General features: G+C 50.6%; 1 protein-coding gene across 1 annotated transcript in view; it reads right to left on the bottom strand.

The window, feature by feature from the left end:
* The window catches only part of STOX1 (storkhead box 1), a 36,336-nt gene extending 17,767 nt beyond the window's left edge, over positions 1-18,569 (bottom strand). The window contains exon 1 of the mRNA XM_058671554.1: positions 18,232-18,569. Coding sequence (XP_058527537.1) covers positions 18,232-18,541 — 310 coding nt within the window. The 5' untranslated portion in view covers positions 18,542-18,569. The remainder of the gene's footprint in view (positions 1-18,231) is intronic.
* Between the last annotated feature and the right edge of the window lie 2,806 nt (positions 18,570-21,375).

Here is a 21,375-nt window from a genome sequence, read left to right as displayed (position 1 = left end):
CCCTGTGCGACCTCTAGGGTACCCAGGACACATTGGGGCCTGAAAAGAGGGCCCTGAAATTGGTGAGGTAGACCTGGGTTCCAATCTTGCACTTTGCTGACTGTGTGCTGTCTTTCAGTATTTAATGGCAACCCCAATTGTTCAATATGAATAGTATCCTGCCTAAACGACACAGCAAGAAAACACTGAAAATACCTGGAACAAAATTTGATATTCCTTCCTCCGATATGAGCTCTATAACATTTTTGTTCCCTAAATTAGGGCTGTCAAATCTGATCACTCTTTGTTCAATGCTGTTCTTAGCACGTGGAGTTGTTCTCACAGGGCGCTGGTTAGGCATATGGGATTTTATGTCCGCTCCTGACTTTTTTCAATCCCTGTAGCTTATGTGCACAGACATCTGTCCTGATGATCACCCACTCACCAAGGGGTAAATTTTACTGTTAGTCCTGCTCAGTTTCTGAGAGGTATGCCATTGTGGTTTGTCTTATTCTTTATCGTGATCGCTGGTGGCAGAGTGTAGCCTGGCCCACTGCCCCAGGTTCCCAGTCACCGCTTCTGTATCTTCTTCCAAGGTGGAGGAGGGAAAGCGCACACTCCATCTGACAGGTGTACTTCGCCAGCCGCAGGCCTGCCAGAGGAGTGCAGTTAGTTTTTTTGCTTTTCAGAAGACCTTTTTTCAGTATCTTTCACCTTTTGCTCCTTGAGTCTTTTTTTCCTACTGGGATCTTGAAGAGGATATGACCCTTGTGTGACCATGAGGGTGACAAACAGGCTGTCCAAAGGCCACCTTCTGGGGAAGACAAAGCAGACAGAGCCCGTTTCTGACCATCTCTGAGCAGGCTGGACTTGCTTCAGACTTCCTGTCAGGTGAGGCAAATCTGTGGCTTATGTGTTTCAGTTTTCAAGCCATTTTTACAAGGCTTTCTACTCTGCATTGTAACACAGCTCTGGTGGAAATAGCTGGCGGTCAAGGTCAGCCCTAACTTGGGGTGTTGGCGGTGAAGCCACTCGGCTGTCTCGCCCAGACCCTGCCGAAAGCTTCCAGATCTGTCCTCCACTAGCTGCTTTCCTGCAGCACCTTAATGATGTCACAAAGAGTGCTGTCACAGAGATGGGTCGCTGACAGAACAGAGGCCAGGGCTCTCTTGCTGCTCCACACACAGTTTGGGCAACACCTCTGGTGCACAGGGCTTGAGATGAGACACAGAAGTTCCCACTAGAATGGCCAGTGTTTAAGAACTGGGGGAGATCTCCCGGGTGGGACAGCATCTCTGTACTGTATGCTGAGAGTAAGAGCTGGGAGAGCTGATCACAGCACAGGTGGGCACCTGCCAGCCTCTCAGAAAAGGAAGTGTTGGGAATCAGAGACAATAAGCAGATAGCACCATTAACGCCAATGCAGGACCGTCTCAGCCTACAAGGAACTGGTGATGAGCAATGCTGCTTAATGTTTCAGCAGTGGGTGGTCCGGCCTAGCTGGTATGGATTTACACAAAGGTGGATGGCTCCAAGGAGGCCAGGCCTCTGTGTGCACAGGGCCTGGGGAGGAGGCCCCAGCAGACCCCAGGAGATAACCACACCTAAGGCTGCCTGTGGCCTGCAGACCAGAGACCCCATGTAAGCACCACAGAAAGCATGAGAGACATTGCAATCTGCCTGCTTCTCCCATACCGATGGAGTAGGGCTGAAGGCACGCAGAACAAGGAAGAGGATTTGCCCCAGAGTCGAGACAAGGGTCTATTGATGCCCACCGCAGGTGCTCCCTGGAGCCTCGTCACCTTCTTTGTAAAGCATCTTGAGTTTCTGCACCAATGGTCTTGTTCACGTCCCCTACACTGTCATCCCTGCTCCAGATGCTTTCAAGTTGATGACACTCTTTTCTGACCTCTTTTAAAATATTAGCTTTAAAAAGATAAAAGCCATCCTGGTGAAACAAGCCTCATAAAATGGAGCTTTTTCCAAGAACAATTTATAGGCTACTGGAAACAAAGGCATAAAGGGTCCAAGCATAGGACTGGGAATTCTCTTTTCAGGTTTCCTGTAACACCTGGGTGGAGGTAGGACTCAGCTCAGTAGCACTCTGGCATAGTTTCCAAGTCACTGTCTCAGGAATCCAAAGCCAAGTCCATGTGCCCTGAGAAACACTAGAGGAGGCCAGAGGCTCTGAGACATGGGAGCTCCCAGCTTTGCTCCCAGCACTCGGCCTCCCACCCCACTTGACACTGTCCATTGCTGCACCTTGACTCACGGTCATCAGGGAGGTTTTTCTCAGTGCATCCAACCCACTGCCTGAGGCCCACCTGCAGAACTTCTTCCCTTCAGCCTTGCACACTTTACTCTCTCTTTGCTTCTCTCTTGCGTTTCAGCCCAGAAAATATCTGACCCCTCTTTTAGGCACACTTACTCATCTTCCCCTTATATGTCCCTAAGAGGAATGTTCCCCTTTGATTCATGAAATCATTCCTTCCCTGAAGGGCTTACCAAGCTGAACTCCTGTTCCCAAGCTGCCAAAACTGGTCTCAAAGCCAGTTCACTTTCCCGCTCTTCAGGTTCCTAACCACCTCGGTGCCTGCCCTCCCCAAGTCCCAGGGCATCAGGCCATCTGAGCCATCTCCCATCTCCCAGAAGCAACCTGCTGGGTCCAGCTTAGGCCCCGTGTCTGAAACCCACACAGCAGGAGGCAGGAGGTTCAGGATCTTTGCTTTTGAAGGTCTTTTAGGATGAGAGGATGAACTCTGTGGCCAACTGAGCCACCTCACCTACAATGAATGGTACCACGCAGGGCTTAGAAGACTTACTGCATTCTGAGAGTATGTTTGCCTTTCAAGGGAACATGAGGCCCAAGATCCTGGAGCCCCCAGAGTGGATCTGGAGAGACGCATTTATATTCCTAGAAGGAAAAAGTCCAGGGTCTTGTCTATTCGGTCTCCAAGGAATCATGAATTTGCCTTCTCCCTCCCATGATCTGGAGGGAAGCAGCTGTCGCCTTCTCCTGCATATCAGCAAAAAAAAAAAAAAAAAAAAAAAAAAAAATCATTTCTCCCCAGCGCTCACCTTCAGAGTGTCTGACCACCCAAGCTGAAAGGTTTTTCCATCTGGTTTTCATCATGGAGCCCCCAGGGCCAGCACTTGGGGCAAGCATGGCCTGGCAGTGGAGACGAATTTACACAATACTGCTCTATTTTTGTGTTGTAAATAATTCATCTACCTTGAATCTGGAACACCTCACGTCGTGCATTCAGAATAAAACCAGCAGAGTAGAATATTATAAGGCGGCAAGGAAGATGGGCCCTGCTGGTCACGTGCTTTTCTAGCAGAGTGCTGAGACAATTGTTGCAGCACAAAACCTATAGGAAAGACTAGGGAGCTGGTTAGTAGCCGGGTTCTTAGGCCAGAGGCTGGAAAAACAACAGCCCACATGCCACCTTTGGGTTTTTCCTCTCTCCCCCAGGTGGAAGGGAGAGGGACCCAGGAATTGCTCAGGATGGGCTTTGGCTGGGACAGCAGGAATCTCCTGTTGCACTTTCCTGTTACATGGTCACATGAGGGCAAGTCTATGAGATGGCAGGGTCATCTGCTGCACACTGCAAAGGTGCCTGGGATTTGCTTTTGAGGAAAACTCTCTGCTCCCTTTGATCCTTTGTTCCACTTCTATCTCAGCTGATGTCACTACCTCGGGAGGTTACAGCACTGTTCCATTTCTGGATATGAGGAAAACTGGGGAGAACCTCAAACACTGATAGCCCAGTGGAGTACGGGCACTGAAGACCTGCATGGGGAGGAGACACACAGCATTGAATGGATGGAGATGCAGGCCAAGGGAGAATGAAACCTCTGGGGGGATACAGGGAGGAGTCTGGAGCCTTCTTTTCCACGCCCCCTACCCACTTTGGGGTTGGTTCTAAAATGTAACCCTAAAGTCTGCATTTGGCCTCACCTTTGCATCTGCCTGCAGGGAAGAAGCAGCTTTTCCCAGCAGCTGGTATGTTCATCCTATAAACACTTGATAGAACTATTAGGGATTTGTGCGAAATGGCAGGGGACATGGGAGTAAGAGCAGTTAAAAGGCTGCTTTGTGCTGTTTTCCGCATGCCTGTTATCTCAACATTTGGCTAAGCTGGAGCTGGGCATGTTTTGGATGTCACAAGCTAGTCCCAAGTGTTGGCAAAGGAGGGTGCTGCCTGGCCAACAAAAGCTGTGAAGACTTTCAGGGAGACTCGAACTCTCCTGGATTGCTCTTTTTTTTTTTTTTTTTTTTTGCCACTTGAAGAAGGCACGGATGCCTCATAACTACAGGGTGCTGGGAGTGGGGAGAAAAGTGGTGGGCTCTCACTATCAAAATGCAGGCCTGGAGCCATTGTTAGGCTACAGGTGTGGGAGACAGAACAAGTCCTGGTGCCCGGGTGGCTAAGAGAAGGGCCTTTCAGGAGAGTGTGAACAGGGGCAGTTTGCAGACCAAAGCACACTTCTGGGAGTTTGTGATATACCATGTCTGAAAAGCAGCCTGAGGTTTAATAAGGAGTTCTGAGTTAGGGGCAATCCAGATTTATCCACTGAGGTGGGACAGGGCAACTTGGACTCTTACCAAATGGTGCAAGAAGCTTTTTAGGAAATGCGGTTGGCGAGGTCTCCCAAACCAGGCAGCTTGTCTCTCAGCTTTGTAGAAGAGGGCATCTACCTCTTGCTGTTGCAGCACAGCAAGGAAAAGTGGCTGGGCCCTCTTTTCCTGGGGATCAAAGAGATGGGGGTGCTGGAGAATCCTTGAGTTACAAAGCTGTATTTCCCATGACTGTGAAGGTCAAATTGCACAAAGTGTGGCCTCTAAATGAAGACTAACAAGACCACATTTTTGCCATCTGGTCTTTTACAGAAAAAGTTTGGTGACTCCTGTCTTTCTGATAATAAATCTTTTTTAAAATGCAATGAAAAAAACTGAAAACAAACAGGAAGACATCCTAGTGTTTACTGTTCACGGTGTACTTTTCGAGGTGCCATCGCAATCGGTGCCCTGTCTGAGTCTGATGCCAGCTCTGGGAAGTACCAAGGAGGTGCTTCTGCTTGCCCTTTGATGGACGAGGAGACAAAGAGTGAGTAAGACGAGCCAAGGACTGGATGGCTGTCGAGTCGAGTCGAGTCGTGACAACAGAGAAAGCCCTGCGTGGCTCTTTCTACAGATGGCAGCCTTATGCATCTGGCAGATCCACCGACCTAGTCAGCACTGACCTATAAATTCCTACAGTGCTGCAGGCAAGAGCAGGAGACGATTTCAATGGGAGATAACACACCCATGTGGCTGGCAAGTGTCTGCCAGGAGCACCACAAAAACAGGGATATAAACATAATCATATACACGCACCTTTACTGCTTGAGGCCTACTCTTCAGTGGCCTCTGGTTCAGATCCACACCCTGCAGTCCAGCCAGCCACTCTGCAGGCTTCTTGTGCCATGGCCCACCTACCACTGCCCCCTGCTCTGGTGTACTCTGGAGCTTGCAATTTTACGTGCATATTATACGCATAGGACACATGTTCTGTGTCTCTACTTGAAACATATTTTTCACTAAGCTCACATCAACTCATTCTTTATATCTTGGTATAGGCATCACTTCTTCCAGGGAGCCCTCCCTGAAAACACCCACACTTCAGACATACCAATCAGACTCCTGATCAGTTGTCCTTCTATAATTACCTCCTCACCCACCTGACCCTAAGGCCATGGAGTTGTTTAGGGTCAGGGAGGAACCTTCTGATCCTCTGAATCAACTGACCCAGCCCCAGGGGTGGGCACCTAATATGTATCTAACAGATGATTGTGTGAGCAAGGGAGGACCAGCATTGAACTGACAAGTTTCTGACTGTCGCTTTAGCTGTTTGCAAAAGGAGAATGGTCAGCAAGCATCAGGATGTGTGTTCAGGTACTAAGTGGAGGGTTAACCTCCCAGTTTGTGAAAACCATTTTAGTAGCAACTTCAGTGTGATCTTTTGCCCATTCTTCCTGACACAGGCAACAGGTGGGGTGGGGCTAGCCAGCTTTGTAGCCAGTGCCATGTCAGTAGTTGGGAAGTCCCAGCCAGATGATGGAGCCATGGTGAGCAAGAAGCTATTGGCAGCCAAAGAATCACATGTCTTTAGAGAGGTGAATCCCAGGAGCTGAGCCGCAGGGTTGAGTTCCAAACTCAGGCAATGGGATCCCTGTGCAGGCTCCTGTTCTGGAACTAAACACAACCTGTGGCATCTGGGCTAAGGTGCAGGGCATCAAATGGCCAGGATATAACATGAAAACCAGAATGAAAGAGACATGCCAAGCCAGCAGTATTAAACTGGCTCCTGTGGAGACAGGCTGTCTGGAGAGGAATTCAGAGACCTGCCTTCCTCTGCCTCTGTGCCATGGGTTGGCTATCTCCCCTGACGGTGCTCTGTCCCAGGCCCAGGAGCAGCATTGGTGGGTACCTTGTCTCCAGAATAGCAACCTGCAAGATAGCTATTCTGAGCTCACCTATCCTCACTGATGACAAGGAAGCTGAGAAGGGCTACATCACTAGCTCAAGGTCACACAGCTAATAAGCGGCAGAACAGAGACCTGCACTGATTACCAGAGATCTTGGATGATCCGGAAACTTGATAATTTTTAAGTGTTTCCCAAGTCAGTACTGCTACTTGTAACTGGAAATAATTTTGCACTGATGTTCTTCTGTAGTCAGGCACATGAGCCTCACAAGGATATTAAAAAAAAAAAAAAGGCCTCTCTGTATATTACAGTGATATGGAAGAGGAGCAGTGTGTTATAAATAAACCAGAAAACAGAACAGCCCGCAAGTGATCACAAAGCTTTGTTGGTCACACACCCCCAGCCAGCAGAAGAGGTAAGCATGGAAGTGTCCAAATCTCAAGGATGGTTAGGAATAGTTTGCTTGTGTTGAAAAAAAAAAGAGTTTAAAAGAAAAACCAGTACTCCATACTCATAGGAATGGTTACTGTTAAGAAGTGCTCGGAGCAGGCTCTAGCAGAGTAGTTAATGACACCTATGTCCCACATCAGCATCTCTGGGTTTGACGCCCAGCTCTCGTGCCTGACTCCAGCTTCCTGCTACTGCAGACCCTGGGAAGCAGGTGACTGGATTCCTGGCATTCATGTGAGAGACCTGTATTGAGCTCCCTGTTCCCAGCTTCAGCCCAGCCCTCAGCCATTACAGGCGCCTGGGGAATGAACCACTCTCATTCCCGCCACCTCTCAAATATTTAAATTAAGGGAAAAAAACATGGTTGAATATTTGATAAGAAGCTGAGACACCACTTTGGGATGTCCACACTGTGTGTGCTGAGCCTCAGCCCCACTTCTGTTGCCAGCCTCTTGCTCCTGCCCACTCAGGAAGGCACAGGTAATGACCCACTCCAAGGGCTCCTGCTTTGGGCCTGGCCAAGCCCCAGCTCTTGCAAGTATTTGGGCAGTGAACCAACACATGGGAGCTCTTTTTTTTCCTCTGCCTTTCAAATTAAATAAGTAATAGAAAAAGAAAAATATTGGTGAGGATGTGGAGAAACAGAATCCCTCATGCGTACTGTTGTTGGGAATGTAAAAAGGTGCAGCCCCCACAAAAAAACCAGTATGACATTCCCTTAAAAATTACAATTACCAAATGATGCTACAACTCTACAGCTGGAAATATACCCAAAAGAACTGAAAAGTTGGGACTCAAAGAGATATTGATGAGTACAGCCACATTGGTGTTATTTATAACAGACCAAAGATGGAAGACACCTACATGTCTACTGATGGATGGACGAACCAACAGAGTGGCATACTGACAGCAGAGTATTAACTGGTATAAGAAGTTCTACACCTGACAAGGTTCAACACAGACAAATCCTCAAGATACTGTACTAAGCGAAAATAGGTCACTCGCAAGCAACAAATTCAGAGACAAACAGAATGGTGGCTATTGGGAGGCAGAGGGTAGAAGAAAGGAGGAGTAGAAGATTATTGGTTAATGGGTAGAATTTGTGTGGCAAGATGAAAAAGTCACGGACATGGATGGTGGTGACACTGTAGACTTACAGTTGGATTGCCAGGTTTATGTTGTCTGTTCGACCACAGTCATGCTTAATCTAATTAAACCACTAGTACACACCAAATACGTAATATTTGATCTCTTTGCAAAGGAAACAATGTGTTTTTCAGAAACAATGTGTTTTTCAGAAGAGGCAGGAAAGGGGCAGAAAAGCTGACATGTCCAATTAAATGGCCCACAGCAGGAGCAGGCAGAGGGGCAACATAGGTGCCCTGACTTGTGCCTGAGACGGCGCCCAGTGCAAGTGACAGCTGGGGTTAGCTAGGCAATGATGCCAGCATCCCAGGCCCAGCAGGGCACGTGTGGGGTGGTAGGTGCTATAGAGATGGACCTCTCTGGCACATGTCGGGGGACCCCACAGAAGTGCCATGAGGAGACACCACTGCCAGGCAGGCAATCTGCAATGGGATCATTTTGATGCAGGCTCTGTGCTCACAGAGGCCTTACAGTCCTCCCTGCTGGTGGACAGCAAGAGAACAGAGATGGTATACCTACTTCCTCTTATTCTTTTAAGACTTGTTTTTATTGGAAAGACTGATACGATTTATGGAGAGCAGCAAACACAAAGGGAAAGATCTTCCATTCGCTTGTTCTCTCCCCAAATAGCTACAGCAGCCAGAGCTGAGCCAATCTGAAGCCAGGAGCCAGGAGCTTCTTCTGGGTCTCCCATGTGGATGCAGTGTCCCAAGGCTTTGGTCCATCCTTGACTGCTTTCCCAGGCCACAAGCAGGGGGGCTGGATGGGAAGCGGAGCAGCTGGGATATGAACCAATGCCCACATGGATCCCAGCACTTGCCTAGTGAGGATTTAGTCATTGAGTCATTGCACCAGGCCCAGCATGCCTACTTCTAAGCTACTTGGTCACTTTTGTTCAGCTTCATCAACAGAACCAGCCTGACTATTTTACTGGTGGCAACCACAAAACCCTACTCCTATGAGCCCAGACCCTGGAAGCTTACCATCTAACTTGGAAGAAAAGGCTTCAGCTCCTGAAATGGTTAATAGTAACATAATGAAAGGTCCTAGACAGGCCCAGCAGACAAGCTTCCTGGCACAGCAGTGGGCAATCCTCATGAACTGGAATGGGCTAGGAAGGCTCTCTGAGCCCTTCCCTCTCGAGGATCATGGCAGCCAGACGCAGGGACAACAGAGGCACCCAGGCTTCATCTCAGAATGAGCGTGAAGACACCCTGCCCCACGTTCACCCCCTGCCATCTGATGGCCAATGAAGATTCAGTTCAGTTTTATGTGCCCAGTCTAGTGCAGGGACCTTGCCCCTGGAGGAGCAGCAGACAGGTAAGTGAGACCCAGTTACCAAAGAGACTGCTCACAGCATGCACTGGGGAGCCAGGACCCCACACAGCTTCCCAGCAGGGGAACGGCCTGTGTGAGAGCCGGCCCACTGAAAGGACGGCACCCAGCTCTGGTGGAGGGGAGGAATCATGGTATGATGTATCTACTAAGCTGGACCATAACCCCCAATTAGTCAAATATTAACCTACACATTTCCCACCAAGAATGTTGTCACTTTAGGGCCAGAAATTGTGGCACAGAAGGTTGGGCCAATGCTTGGAACTTTCACATCCCATATTGGACAGCCAGTCTCAGTCCTGGCCATGCTGACTGCAATCCATATTCTAAATAAATGTGCTTGGGAAGCTGGCAAATGATGCCCCTAAGAGAACTCCTGCGGGCCCGGCGGCATGGTCTAGCGGTGGCCTAATGGCTAAAGTCCTCACCTTGAAAACCCTGGGAACCCATATGGGCGCCAGTTCTAATCCTGGCAGCTCCACTTCCCATCCAGCTCCCTGCTTGTGGCCTGGGAAAGCAGTCGAGGATGGCCCAAGGCCTTGGGACCCTGCACCCAAGTGGGAACCCAGAAGAGGTTCCTGGTTCCCAGCTTCAGATCGGCGCAGCACCGGCCCATTGCGGCTCATTTGGGGAGTGAATCATCGGATGGAAGATCTTCCTCTCTGTCTCTCCTCCTCTCTGTATATCTGACTTCGTAATAAAAAAATAAATAAATCTTAAAAAAAAAAAAAGAGAGAACTCTTGCCACCCAGGTGGGAGACCTAACGAGGTGTTCCTGGCTTTTGCCTTCAATCTGTCCCAATTCTGTCTGCTGCAGCTGTTTACAAAGAGTGAACCAGCAGATGGAAGATCAATCTTTCTCATTCTTTCCTCTCCTGACTCCCCCCATCCCTTTTTGAAGATTTATTTTTATTGGAAAATCAGGTTTACAGAGAGAAGGAGAAAGAGAAAGATCTTCCATCCGCTGGTTCACTCCCCAAGTGGCCACAAAGGCCACAGCTGAGTCGATCCAAAGCCAAGAGCCAGGAGCTTCTTCTGCGTCTCCCACACAGATGCAGGGTCCCAAGGTTTTGCACTGCCTTGACTTTCTTCCCAGGCCACAGGCAGGGAGCTGGAAGGGAAATGGAGCAGCAGGGATACAAACTGGCACTGATAGGGGATCCCAGTACATGCAAGGCAGGGACTTTAGCAACCAGGTTACCACACTGGGCCTACCTCTTCCCTTTCAAGATAAAATTTTTTTAAAAGGCACTTTAAAAAATATTTTTATTTTGAATTTTGTGGTACATTTTTTATAGGCTAGGAATCCCCCGAAACTCCCATCCCCCATCAGATTTTTCCCATTTTGTTACAATAGTTTAGTCCTTCATAAGGAATCATAATTCAGTCTCTTATTTATACAGACAATGTCAGACAGTCCAGCATCCCATTGTCTACACATGTCCAACAGTTTCATTGGGAATCCATCTTTCGTCTGGATGCAGGGATGCATGTTCCATTGTACCCCTACGTCCATATATGACAGACCCCAGTACTCCATCACTATACATTATAAAAGGCATTTTCAAAGGCGTAAAAGCAGGAATGAAAAGCCTTCTTTCATGTGATTTTGCTTCTAATAGAGATGGACTAGATCTTTTCAGACCAATCCTTTTGCATAAAACGCTGTAAACTTTGGACCAAAACTTATTACCTAAAAGTACTGAAGACAAACAAAAACAGATGGAATCAGATTTGAGAGATATCTCTGTTGGAAGATAACAGTGCCTGGGAAATACACTTCCCCCTTGTTTAATAGTTCTTCACCTGAGAGTAGGCCCCAGTAGGAGTCAGGCAGGATAGGAGCCTAAAAGTTTGATAGGAACCCACAATTTTGCTGGTTTAAAGACTCTAAGGGCAGAATCTGGAGTGGTTAAACACAAAGTGAAGGTGGGGGGGGGAGTACTGCTGCAAAGGATAAAACCATTAATTATGCACATCTGGGTGCCCTGCCTCCATGCACAGTGCACAAGCAGCTTCTCTGAAGCTGAGAATGGAACTGACATCTCAGCCGCCACTTGCGGCAGGAAAGACAGATGGTGTTTAGAGTTTTGAATCAAGTTAATGCCTGATAAACCAAAAACCCTAGCACTCCAGAGAGGAACACTGCAACCCGGCATGTCTGCAACATGTGATTAACATCAAGAGTTATAGTGCTGCCAAGTGCACAACACAGACAAGGGAAAAGAAAGTAGTAAGAATGCCCCGAGGTGACCTGAATGTTAGACAGACAAACACTTTAAAGCAGGCCTCAGGGAACCTAGGGACTCAGGCTAGAGGCTGGCAGAGCGGAGCGGGTCTGGGAACTCCCACATGTGTTTGGGTCCCAGGTAGACGGACTCTTTAACATGCTTGAGTCCCACTGGGGTGGAGGGGTGGCAACCAAAGATGGTATGTGTGCTGGAGTTCTGACTGTGGGATTCTGGGCGGGTGGGCAAGGCTCCAGGCCAGCACCCCACCCCACCAGAAGACTGGGCTAAGGAACCCATGCACTCAGAGGTGCAGGGGCTGTGGATTTTGATCAGGGAAGGGGATATGGGAATGTGGGGGGGGGAAACCATGGAGGGAGTATGTTGCAGGTGAAGAATGACTTCTGCTGACAAGGCCACTGCACTTGCAGGCAAATGAGGGGGTCGAGGCCGAGCAGTTTGGAGGCGGGAAGCTGGAGAACCTTCCTGAGTCAGAACAATGCACCTACCCACGTGGGAGACCTGAGCTGGGCTAGTTAACAATGGACCACCACTGACCACCACTCATCGGCACACACTAAAGTTAGGACTGGGGGCCTACCTGGCAGGGCTAGATCATAGCACCTGTCAGTAAGTGTTAGGTTGAGCCATGACACTAACCAGCATGAGAGAAAACTGGGTAGGGGACAGATTCTGTGGGGAGTATGTGGACTCACTCCCTGTGAAATTGCAATATATGCTGGTTGGTTTAAGAGCTAATGTGAAAAAAAAAAAAAGAGCTGATGTGGCTGACAGGCTGAGCAAGGCATGACCATGGAACCCCCAACACTCATTGGCACTGGGGTTGGGAACAGGCCAAGCTGGTTCAGACTACAGCACCCATAGGTGTACCCAGGATAGCGTGTGGGGTGGGCCAGACCACAATATCTACCAGCATACGTAGAGGCTGAGAGAAGGGGGCAGACTATGTTGGGTTACGACCTAGCACCCACTGGCACACATGACTTCTGGATCTGAGAGTAGGCTTGGTGGGGGAACCTGAACTCCCCTGGTGGGTTGTAGCTCCCACTGGTGAACAAGTGAGTCAGTGCTTGGTGTTTGTCATGCTGGGTAGGGTTGCTTCACTTGTCAGCAAGTGTGTGGACTAGTTCTCAGGGGGAGAGGGGGAAGGCGGGAGTGGACCACAGGGCTAGGCCAAACCATAGCACACTGGAATGTATAGCAGCCAGGACGGAGTGTGAGCCATGCTGAGCCGGGTTATCACACCTACCAGTTTGCATAATAGAGATGGGAGGCAGACTTGGCAGGGCCAGGCTGCAGCACCCTCCAGTGAGAGTTGGTACTAGAGGTGGGCTAAGCCAGGTCAGGCTGCAGCAGCTGATAGAAAAAGCCAAGACCAGGCATGGGCTATGCCAAGCTGGGTCAGAGCAACTACAGGCACACACAGGATCTGTGTGTAAGAAGTTCCTGGATCCTGGCTCAGATTGGCATAGCACCGGCCATTGCGCTCACTTGGGGAGTGAATCAACGGACAGAAGATCTTTCTCTCTTTCTTTCCTTATCTCTGTAACTCTGTCTTCCAAATAAAAAATATTTAAAAAAAATCTTGTACATAAAGGTTTACATTTCATTCATAAAAGCCATAAACAAGAAGCTTCCTAGGTGTTACCTAAGGAAAGCTGGGTAAACTATAATAGATTCACACAAAGCAGTACTAACTAGCAATAAGCAATAAGCTAGTAATACAAAAGGGATGACTTTCAGGGACCTTAAGCAGGGAGAAAAAAATTCTCACACTAAAAAGTGTACAGTATATGATTTTACTTTGTGAAGTTCTTGAACAGGCGAAACTGAGGTACGGCTAAAAAAAAACAGAGAATGGGAGCTGGCACTGTGGTATAGCACAGTAAGCCCCTGCCTGAGATCCCTAATATCCCATACCAGAGTGCCAGTTGGAGTCTCACCTGCTCTGCTTCCCATCCAGCTCTCTGCTTATGCACCCAGAAAGTCAGCAGAAGATGGTCTTTGGACCTTAGCAGCTGAATAAACTTGTTAGGCAAATATTTAAAAGGAACCCAAGCTGTGGCAGCTTTTTTTTTTTCTCCAGTGAGAAAAACATGCAAGACCCTCTTGGGAGTGACCGGTATGGAGGCCCCCAGCTATAAATGCCAGAAGGGGCCAAGCTTATTTGCTCAAGTGGCCTCCCCCATTAACCTTTCCCTAGAGTTTTCCAAACAAATACAGGTGTCGGCCTCTCTTACACACCCTCCAGAGAGACCCAGCTGCGTCAGCAGCCAGATCCTCCAGCTCCCCAATTCTTTCTTTCATTTGTTAATGTCATTAGCTAGAAGTGGAGGGAGGGGAAGGGATGGACACAAAAAGTACAGGACCCAGGAACAAAGCAGGACTTTGGACTGGAGCACAAAAGAAAAGTTAGGGCTGGTCTGTCATCTAAAGCTAAAGATGCAGTCTCTCTTTTTAGGAAAAAAAAATACACCCCGCTTGAAAACTATTTTTCCACCAGATAAAAGCCAAGGGAGAGAAAGCCAAAGGACAAAAAAAAAAAAAAAAAAAAAAAAAAAAAGGCATAAAATTTGGGTCAGTACTGTGGTGTAGCACGTTAAATGGCAGCCCGCTACATCAGCATCCCATACAGGTGCTGGTTCAAGTCCTGGCTGCCCTTCTCCCTGCCAACAGCCTGGGAAAGCAGTGGAGGACAGATTAAGTCCTTGGGCCTTCTCCCTGCACCTAGGCGGCAGACTGAGATGAAGCTCCTAGCCACTCGGGGAGTGGCTTTTATGAATGAAATATATATAAAATCTGGAGAGAGTAGTCCTTGCAGACCTTAAGGTCAAGTCCTCAGTTGGCACCTAGAGCTCATTGGTGGGCCAGGGGGGAGGCACACCCTCCTGAGGTCAGAAGCCCCAAACAAGGGCACACCCCTACACACACTAGGTGGAGCACAGCAGGGTTCCCAAAATGCTGGCTCTCCCTCCTGACCTCTCTGTATTTGCTGTAGGAACTGACCAGTGTCTCCAAATGCTTTCATGTAGTCGCCGAGGAGCCTTTGAAAAACAACTGAGTGAAGGCAGGGGGCATTCCTTTCTCCTGGCCTTTAGGATGCTCCCATCTCATGCTGGAGTGCTGGAGACCTGTCTCTGGCTCCAGCTTCCTGTTCCTGCAGACCCTGGGTGACACTGGCATCCGCTCAAGTAACTGGGTTCTTGTCACCCATGTGGGACAGCTGAACAGAGTTCCTCTGGCCCTTGTGGACATGTAGTACGTAATCCCATCCCAGTGGATAGGATCACGCTTTTTCGCTCAAATTAAAAAAGAAGGAGGGCCCGGCACGGTAGTGTAGCGGCTAAATTCCTCACCTTGAATGCACTGGGATCCCATATGGGTGCTGGTTCTAATCCCGGCAGCTCTACTTCCCATCCAGCTCCCTGCTTGTGGCCTGGGAAAGCAGTCAAGGACGGTCCAAAGCCTTAGGACCATGCACCCACATGGGAGACCCAAAAGAAGCTCCTGGCTCCTGGCTTTGGATTGGCTCAGCTTCGGCCATAGCGGCCTCTTGGGGAGTGAATCATCGGACACATCTTCCTCTCTATCTCTCCTCTCTGTATATCTGCCTTTCAAATAAAAATAAAATAAATCTAAAAAAAAAACAAAGAGGGCCCGGTGGTGTGGCCTAGCGGGTAAAGCCAGGATCCCATATGGGCGCCAGTTCTAATCCCGGCAGCTACACTTCCCATCCAGCTCCCTGCTTGTGGCCTGGGAAAGCATTCGAGGACGGCCCATAGCTTTGGGACCCTGCACCCACGTGGGAGACCTGGAAGAGGTTCCAGGTTACTGGCTTCGGATCGGCGTAGCACTGGCCCGTTGTGCTCACTTGGGGAATGAATCACTGGACGGAAGATCTTCTTCTCTGTGTCTCTCCTCCTCTCTGTATACCTGACTTTGTAATAAAAATAAATAAATCTTTAAAAAAAAAAAAAAGAAAGAATTAACAGTAAAGAGATGGCAATGATTTTTGTAGCATCTTGTTCTTTCCCAAGAGGCAGCCATGCTAACGGAAGGAGCACCTGCCAGTCCACAGCAGCTCTCCCGGAAGCTCCTGTGGCTTCTGGAAGCCAAGCTGCTGCAGTCAGAAAAGCAGGAACAAGCCGGCTGCACCTTTGGGACCCTGTGCAGAAAAGCAACTTCTCCTGCTTCCACACTCCCTCTGGGACCTTAGAGCAGCCCAAGGAAGGCCTCTCACAGATCTGACTCCAGGCTGGACCAGCAGTTAGCAGCCTTATGAAAATAAGACCACTCCCCCTGCCCAGTTGGGCATCACCTGCAACCTTCCCCAGTCTGCTCTTTAAAGTGTCCTCACGCGTGCTTTGGTCCACATTCGTGCCAAGGCTAACGACCCCAAGGCACACCGTCTCAGACGCACAGCGGCCCAGATGCAGTTCTGCATGGACACATCAACACCTGAGCTGGGAAAGCCATAGCCCCTGGCTCCACCCCCACCAGCCAGTGTGGCACTTTGGTGGCAAGCTGAGTGCTTAGAAAAGAAGGCCTGGGCAAGGAAAGCTCAGAAGCAGTCCCTGTCCTTTCCCCCAACCCTCTTTGCTCTCTAGCTCTTTTCCCAAGGCAGAGTATAGAAACCAGAATCCATCTCCCCTCCCCCCACCAAAGACAGTCACAAAATCTAGAAATATAGCTTTTGCATGTAACAGTTGGCCATAAAGCAATTCTTGGGCCTTTCCAGTCTGATAGACAAGCCCCTCTTTCCTAAAGAGTCCTGTCCGATATTCAGGAGCAAGGGAGGCCACACAGACAAGCCTCACCAGAGGCCCCACGCTAACACATTAACTCAAACCCAGTCCTATTTCCACACAACTGTCTTAGCTGTTCTCAAAGGGTTGTTTCTGGGCCCCGCCCAGTAGCCTAGCGGCTAAAATTCTTGCCTTGAACGCGCCAGGATCCCATATGGGTGCTGGTTCTAATCCTAGCAGCCCCGCTTCCCATCCAGCTCCCTGCTTGCAGCCTGGGAAAGCAGTCAAGGACGTCCCAAAGCCTTGGGACCCTGCACCCACACAGGAGATCCAAAAGAAGCTCCAGGCTCCTGGTTTTGGATCAGCTCAGCTCCAGCCATTGTGGCCACCTCGGAAATGAATCATCGGATGGAATATCTTCCTGTCTCTCCTCCTCTCTGTACATCTGCTTTTCCAATAAAAATAAATAAATCTTTAAAAAAAGGGGTGGGGTTGTTTCTGAATGGCCCCCAACTCCATGCCATATAAAACTTTGGTGAGATGATGCTACTACACTTTTCTCTTTTTAGTCTGCCCTTTGTTTTGGGGTGTTGGCCTTGACCCTGGGGAGGAAGCGTATCTCACCTGGTACCCCTCCTTGGGGTTCCTACACCGGCATTCAGGCGCCTGCCACTCAGCACAGACCCTCTCTTATTTCATCCCCAGGTCTAGACTCACTCCCCAGTACCCCAGGCATCCCACTTCCCCTCTGCAGTAACTCAGAAAGGGAGTGGGAGAAGTGGAGAAGGTAACCACTAATTCAAACCAGAAAACTCCCCCGGCCACAGAACTGAAAAGAGGTTTTCATCCAGCCTGTCTGGAAGTCCCATGCCACCGGGAGGCTTCTGGCTTGGTGGAGGCAACTTGGCTCCAGGCTCCCAGGGTCAGAAACCTATTTTCTTCCCGTGGCTGGCTCCTGCTTGTAAAAGGAGATGAAATGCGCACATTGTGGTTTTCCTTAGGGGGGGAAAAGAAACAACCGGGACTGAGACAGACTTGGCCCACCCCACCACCAGGAGATGGAGGCAGTGACAACTTGTGCAACCCGGTCAGTTGCCTCTCCTGCCCTGTGCCCTTAACCCTGGGGAATAAAACAGTTTCCGTTTGCATCTCAGGTGGAAGAGGATGACAATGATGGACTCAGAGTTTGGTTTGGTAGAAATCAAAACTCTGAGGTGATTTGTCAACAAGTCCTCCCACCGCCCCTGCCACAGGCAGAGCCAGGCTGCTACCTGCAGCTGCCGACATGGCGCCCAGAGCTTAGGGGCTCGGCCGCAGACCACTTGCTAGTGCGGTAGCTCAGGCGCTCAAAGGAGTAGCAGGCAAAACTGTTAACTGGGAAGGCAAAACTCTATTCAGGTAATGGCATGGGGTGTGATTGCAGTACCCCTTTCTCTCCCAAGCAGCGGATGATCCCAAAGCTGGTAGTCCTTGATCCAAGACCATCACCCTATCCAGTACACCAGGACCGGAGAACTACAAACTGCAACTTAAAACCACCAAAAAAAGGATTCGGAAGATTGTGGCCAATCCACCCGGCATACTCTTCCTAACCCCCCATGGGGGCCAAACAGCCGTCGCCCCCCACAGCTCTGTCCTCACACATCACTTTTCTAAGAAGAAAGTTCGGTCTAGCAGCAGCCGGTGTGCTCTCCGGGCCGCGGCCGGACGCACCTTGGAGGGATTGGAGCGTCAGAACCCCAGGAGAAGGGGATGCCTCCAGGTCGTGAAAGCAGCCACCCGGCCCGGCCACCCACTTCCCGCCGGTCCTCCCCGGGAGAGGTGCCTCACCATTCCTGCCCCCTGCCCGCACTCACCCACCGCGCTGATGCAGAAGCCGCGCGGCGGGCGCAATGCCCGGCGTCGCCAAGCATCGCGCAACACCTGCAAGCAGGCTGGGGGCGCGTGCACCAGCAGCACTCCGCGCCTCAGCCAGCCCTGGAAGGCCAGTCGTGATGCGGCGCGCGCCAGGCGCGCGTTCCAGAAGCAGCGCGCGTTGGCGCGGCGGAAGGCGCGGAAAATCGCGCGTCCGCCGGCCTCCTCCGTGTGCCCCGCCGCCTCCTGCGCTTCGAGCCGGCACAGCACCAGCGCCAGCGAGCCCGGAGCCAGCTGCACCGGCCGGGCCATGCTGCGGCGGGCACCCCGCAGCCGAGCGCTCGGGTGCCGAACGCCGGGCGAGAGGACCGAAGGACTGCGCGCGACGCCGGCTGCCCAGGGAACCGGACGGCAGGGGGCGGGGTCGGGGTGGGGCGGCGCTGCCCGGGCCCGCGGAGCCCCGGAGCCGGAGCTCCCCACGCCGCCCCGCCGCTTCTCCGGGCGGGGTTCCCTAGTCGCGGCTCCGCCCCCGCCGCTCGCGCCTCCCTGCACTTCCCGGTTCTGGAGCCCCGCACTCTTTGTGGAGAGCTCGAGTCGGCAGGACTCTGGTCAGTGAGAAGAGTCCACAAGGGACGGGCTGCAGGAGTCGCGAGTCTCCCTCGGACCGGGAGGCGGGAGACGCAGGTGTAAATCTCTGTTCTCGTCCGTTGAAGCCACAAATTTCCCTTCTCTGGGTCTCCGAGAACTGTCCCAGTCACTCATGGTCCTGGGAGAGGGGGAAGCGAGGCGGTCCCTTCGACCCCGACCTCTCTGACGTCCCTCCCAGAGACACGCAGACTCCTGAGTGGGGAAGAGAGGCAAGTGTTGAAGGGGTGCCGCTCCGTGGGTGGACGCGCAGAGGTGGGATCCGTGGGCCTCGGCCCCGGGGAACTCTGGAGATTTCCAAAAGGCATACACCTCCAACCTGGGAGCCTGGGATATCGCTAGTTATTTCTCGTCGCCCCCTGAATGAGGAGGGACAACTCAGAGGCTTAGGGAGAGGCCAGAACCACGGGGGACACCAGGGGGGAAGGTCTCTCGAGGAAAAAGAGGAAAGGCGTTGTGCTTAGTGCTAGAACTCTTAGGAAGGGACCCTTCGGAGGTCCTGGGTAGATGGGGGGAGGGAGCGGCTTTCCAGCTTGCCTCTCCCCAGCTGCTGGTTGTTAACAACTCTAGGTAATTAGTAATTGAATACCCCGCTCCCAGCAGGGCACGCGGTCTGTGGTCACAGGGGACGCTTGTTGAACTACCAGTGCCTAGAGCATTGATGTCACAGCTCTGCGTTACCCACTGCAGGCTGGGCATCCTTATCCTGAAATCCACGATGCTCGAAGATTTGAAACTTCTTCATCTCTGACGCGACGCCTCCAAGCAGAAAATTCCACACGTGTCTCCCTTTGGTGAGCTATGTTTTAAATGCAGATGCGCTAAAAACAGCTTGAAATGACCTCCAGGCTGTGTGTAGAAGCTTGCTTATGAAACAAATGTATTCTGTGTTTAGACATGGTTTCCATCTCCAAGATAACTCCTTATGGTTACATTGAAATGGAGGTGTGCTGAAAAATACTGGGTGGAATTACCTCAGGCTGTGTGTGTAAGCTGTGTGTGAATCTAAGGAGTTCTGTAATTAGGCTTGGTTCCTGTCTCCAAGAGAACTCATTATGTGCATGCAAATATTCCCAAGACGCAGATAAATTCGCATTGCAAAACACCTGGTACCAGGCATTTCAGATAAGAGATACCCAACCTGTATGTGTTAAAGCTATATTGAAAGACAGAGGCAGCTTTTCCACCTTTGGCTCAGTTGTAAAATGCCAGTGCCCGCTAAGGCTATAGTAGGTTGCAGCCTGGAGCAGCGGCCAGGTCTCACACCAGGGTGGGAGAAGCCCAGCAGGACAGCTGTCACCTGGTGTCTCATCACCTGGTGTCTCACAGGGAGCTGAAATCTGAAGCCGAGCTGGAAGGGAACCCAGTCACCCTGATATGGAATGCAGGTTCCCGGGCATCATCCATGTTATGTACCCATCTGTTTAGATAGCTATTTGGAGAAACAGAGAAAGATCTTCCATCTGCTGGTTCACTCCAGATGGCCTCAATGGCCGGAACTAAACCACTCTGAAGCCAGGAGCCAGGAGCTTCTGGGTTTCCCATGTAGGTGCAGGGTCCCAAGGCTTTGGGCCATCCTCTACTGCCTTCCCAGGTATAAGCTGGGAGCTAGAAGGGAAGTGGAGTAGCCAGGACCCAAACTGGCACCCACAGGGATCCCAGCATGTGTAAGCTGCTGAACCATCCTGCTGGGCCCCCAAGCATCATCTTCACTGTGCCAAATGCACAACTTTATCACTGTCCCTGAGTGTTTGTTTTTCATTTTGACAAAAAGATTGCAGCTAGTTAGACTAAAGTGTTTCCCAGTTACACAGGTCGAAAAAAAGAGATGGACAACCACCAAATCCAGTTTCCCCGTGGCAAATAAATCTGACTTGATTTTCAGTTCAAGCGTGCATTTAAGCTGAGATAGCTGTCCCATATCTGAATCTGATTGTGGGAGGAAGGGAGGGGTGGAAGGAAGCAGTACACAGAGCAAGAGTCCTGAAGCACCTGGGCCTGATAGATAATTCCACAGGGGATAAACCACGCCCCTCCTCCTATTCTGGCACTTGCCTTGCTGGGTCAGCAGTGACCTTTCTGTATCCCAACCCCAACTCCCAGGCTGAAGGACTGTGACTTTGATCTCTGCATCTCTGGCGTCTGGTGCAGTGTCTTCCTTGATCGTATCCATTGACGCCCAGCTTGTCTCATGCCGAGAATGGTACTGAATGTTGTACACCTGTGATCTAGTTGGATCTGCAGAATTAATCCTCTACCAGGAGTCGCGTTATTGAGCCTCAGTTTCCCTGAGAGAGAAGCTAAGCAGTTTAGGACGCAACGGCTAGATGGTGAAGCCGCAATCACAATATCCTGTCACCGATATAACCCACCAGGGCATGTGGCCAGGAGCCCATCCCCCTGACGCAGTGCACCTGTAGCCTGGTGGGAACAGTGTTCCTGAATGTGGCTCCTGCTTCCCAGAATGGGAACTGAAGGTACGCATGCAGAAACAGACTCGT

Source organism: Ochotona princeps, chromosome 13, assembly GCF_030435755.1.
Source record: "Ochotona princeps isolate mOchPri1 chromosome 13, mOchPri1.hap1, whole genome shotgun sequence".
NCBI classification, from domain to species: domain Eukaryota; kingdom Metazoa; phylum Chordata; class Mammalia; order Lagomorpha; family Ochotonidae; genus Ochotona; species Ochotona princeps.
The sequence above is the reverse complement of the archived record's forward strand: the minus strand, read 5'-3'. Positions and strand labels throughout refer to the sequence as shown.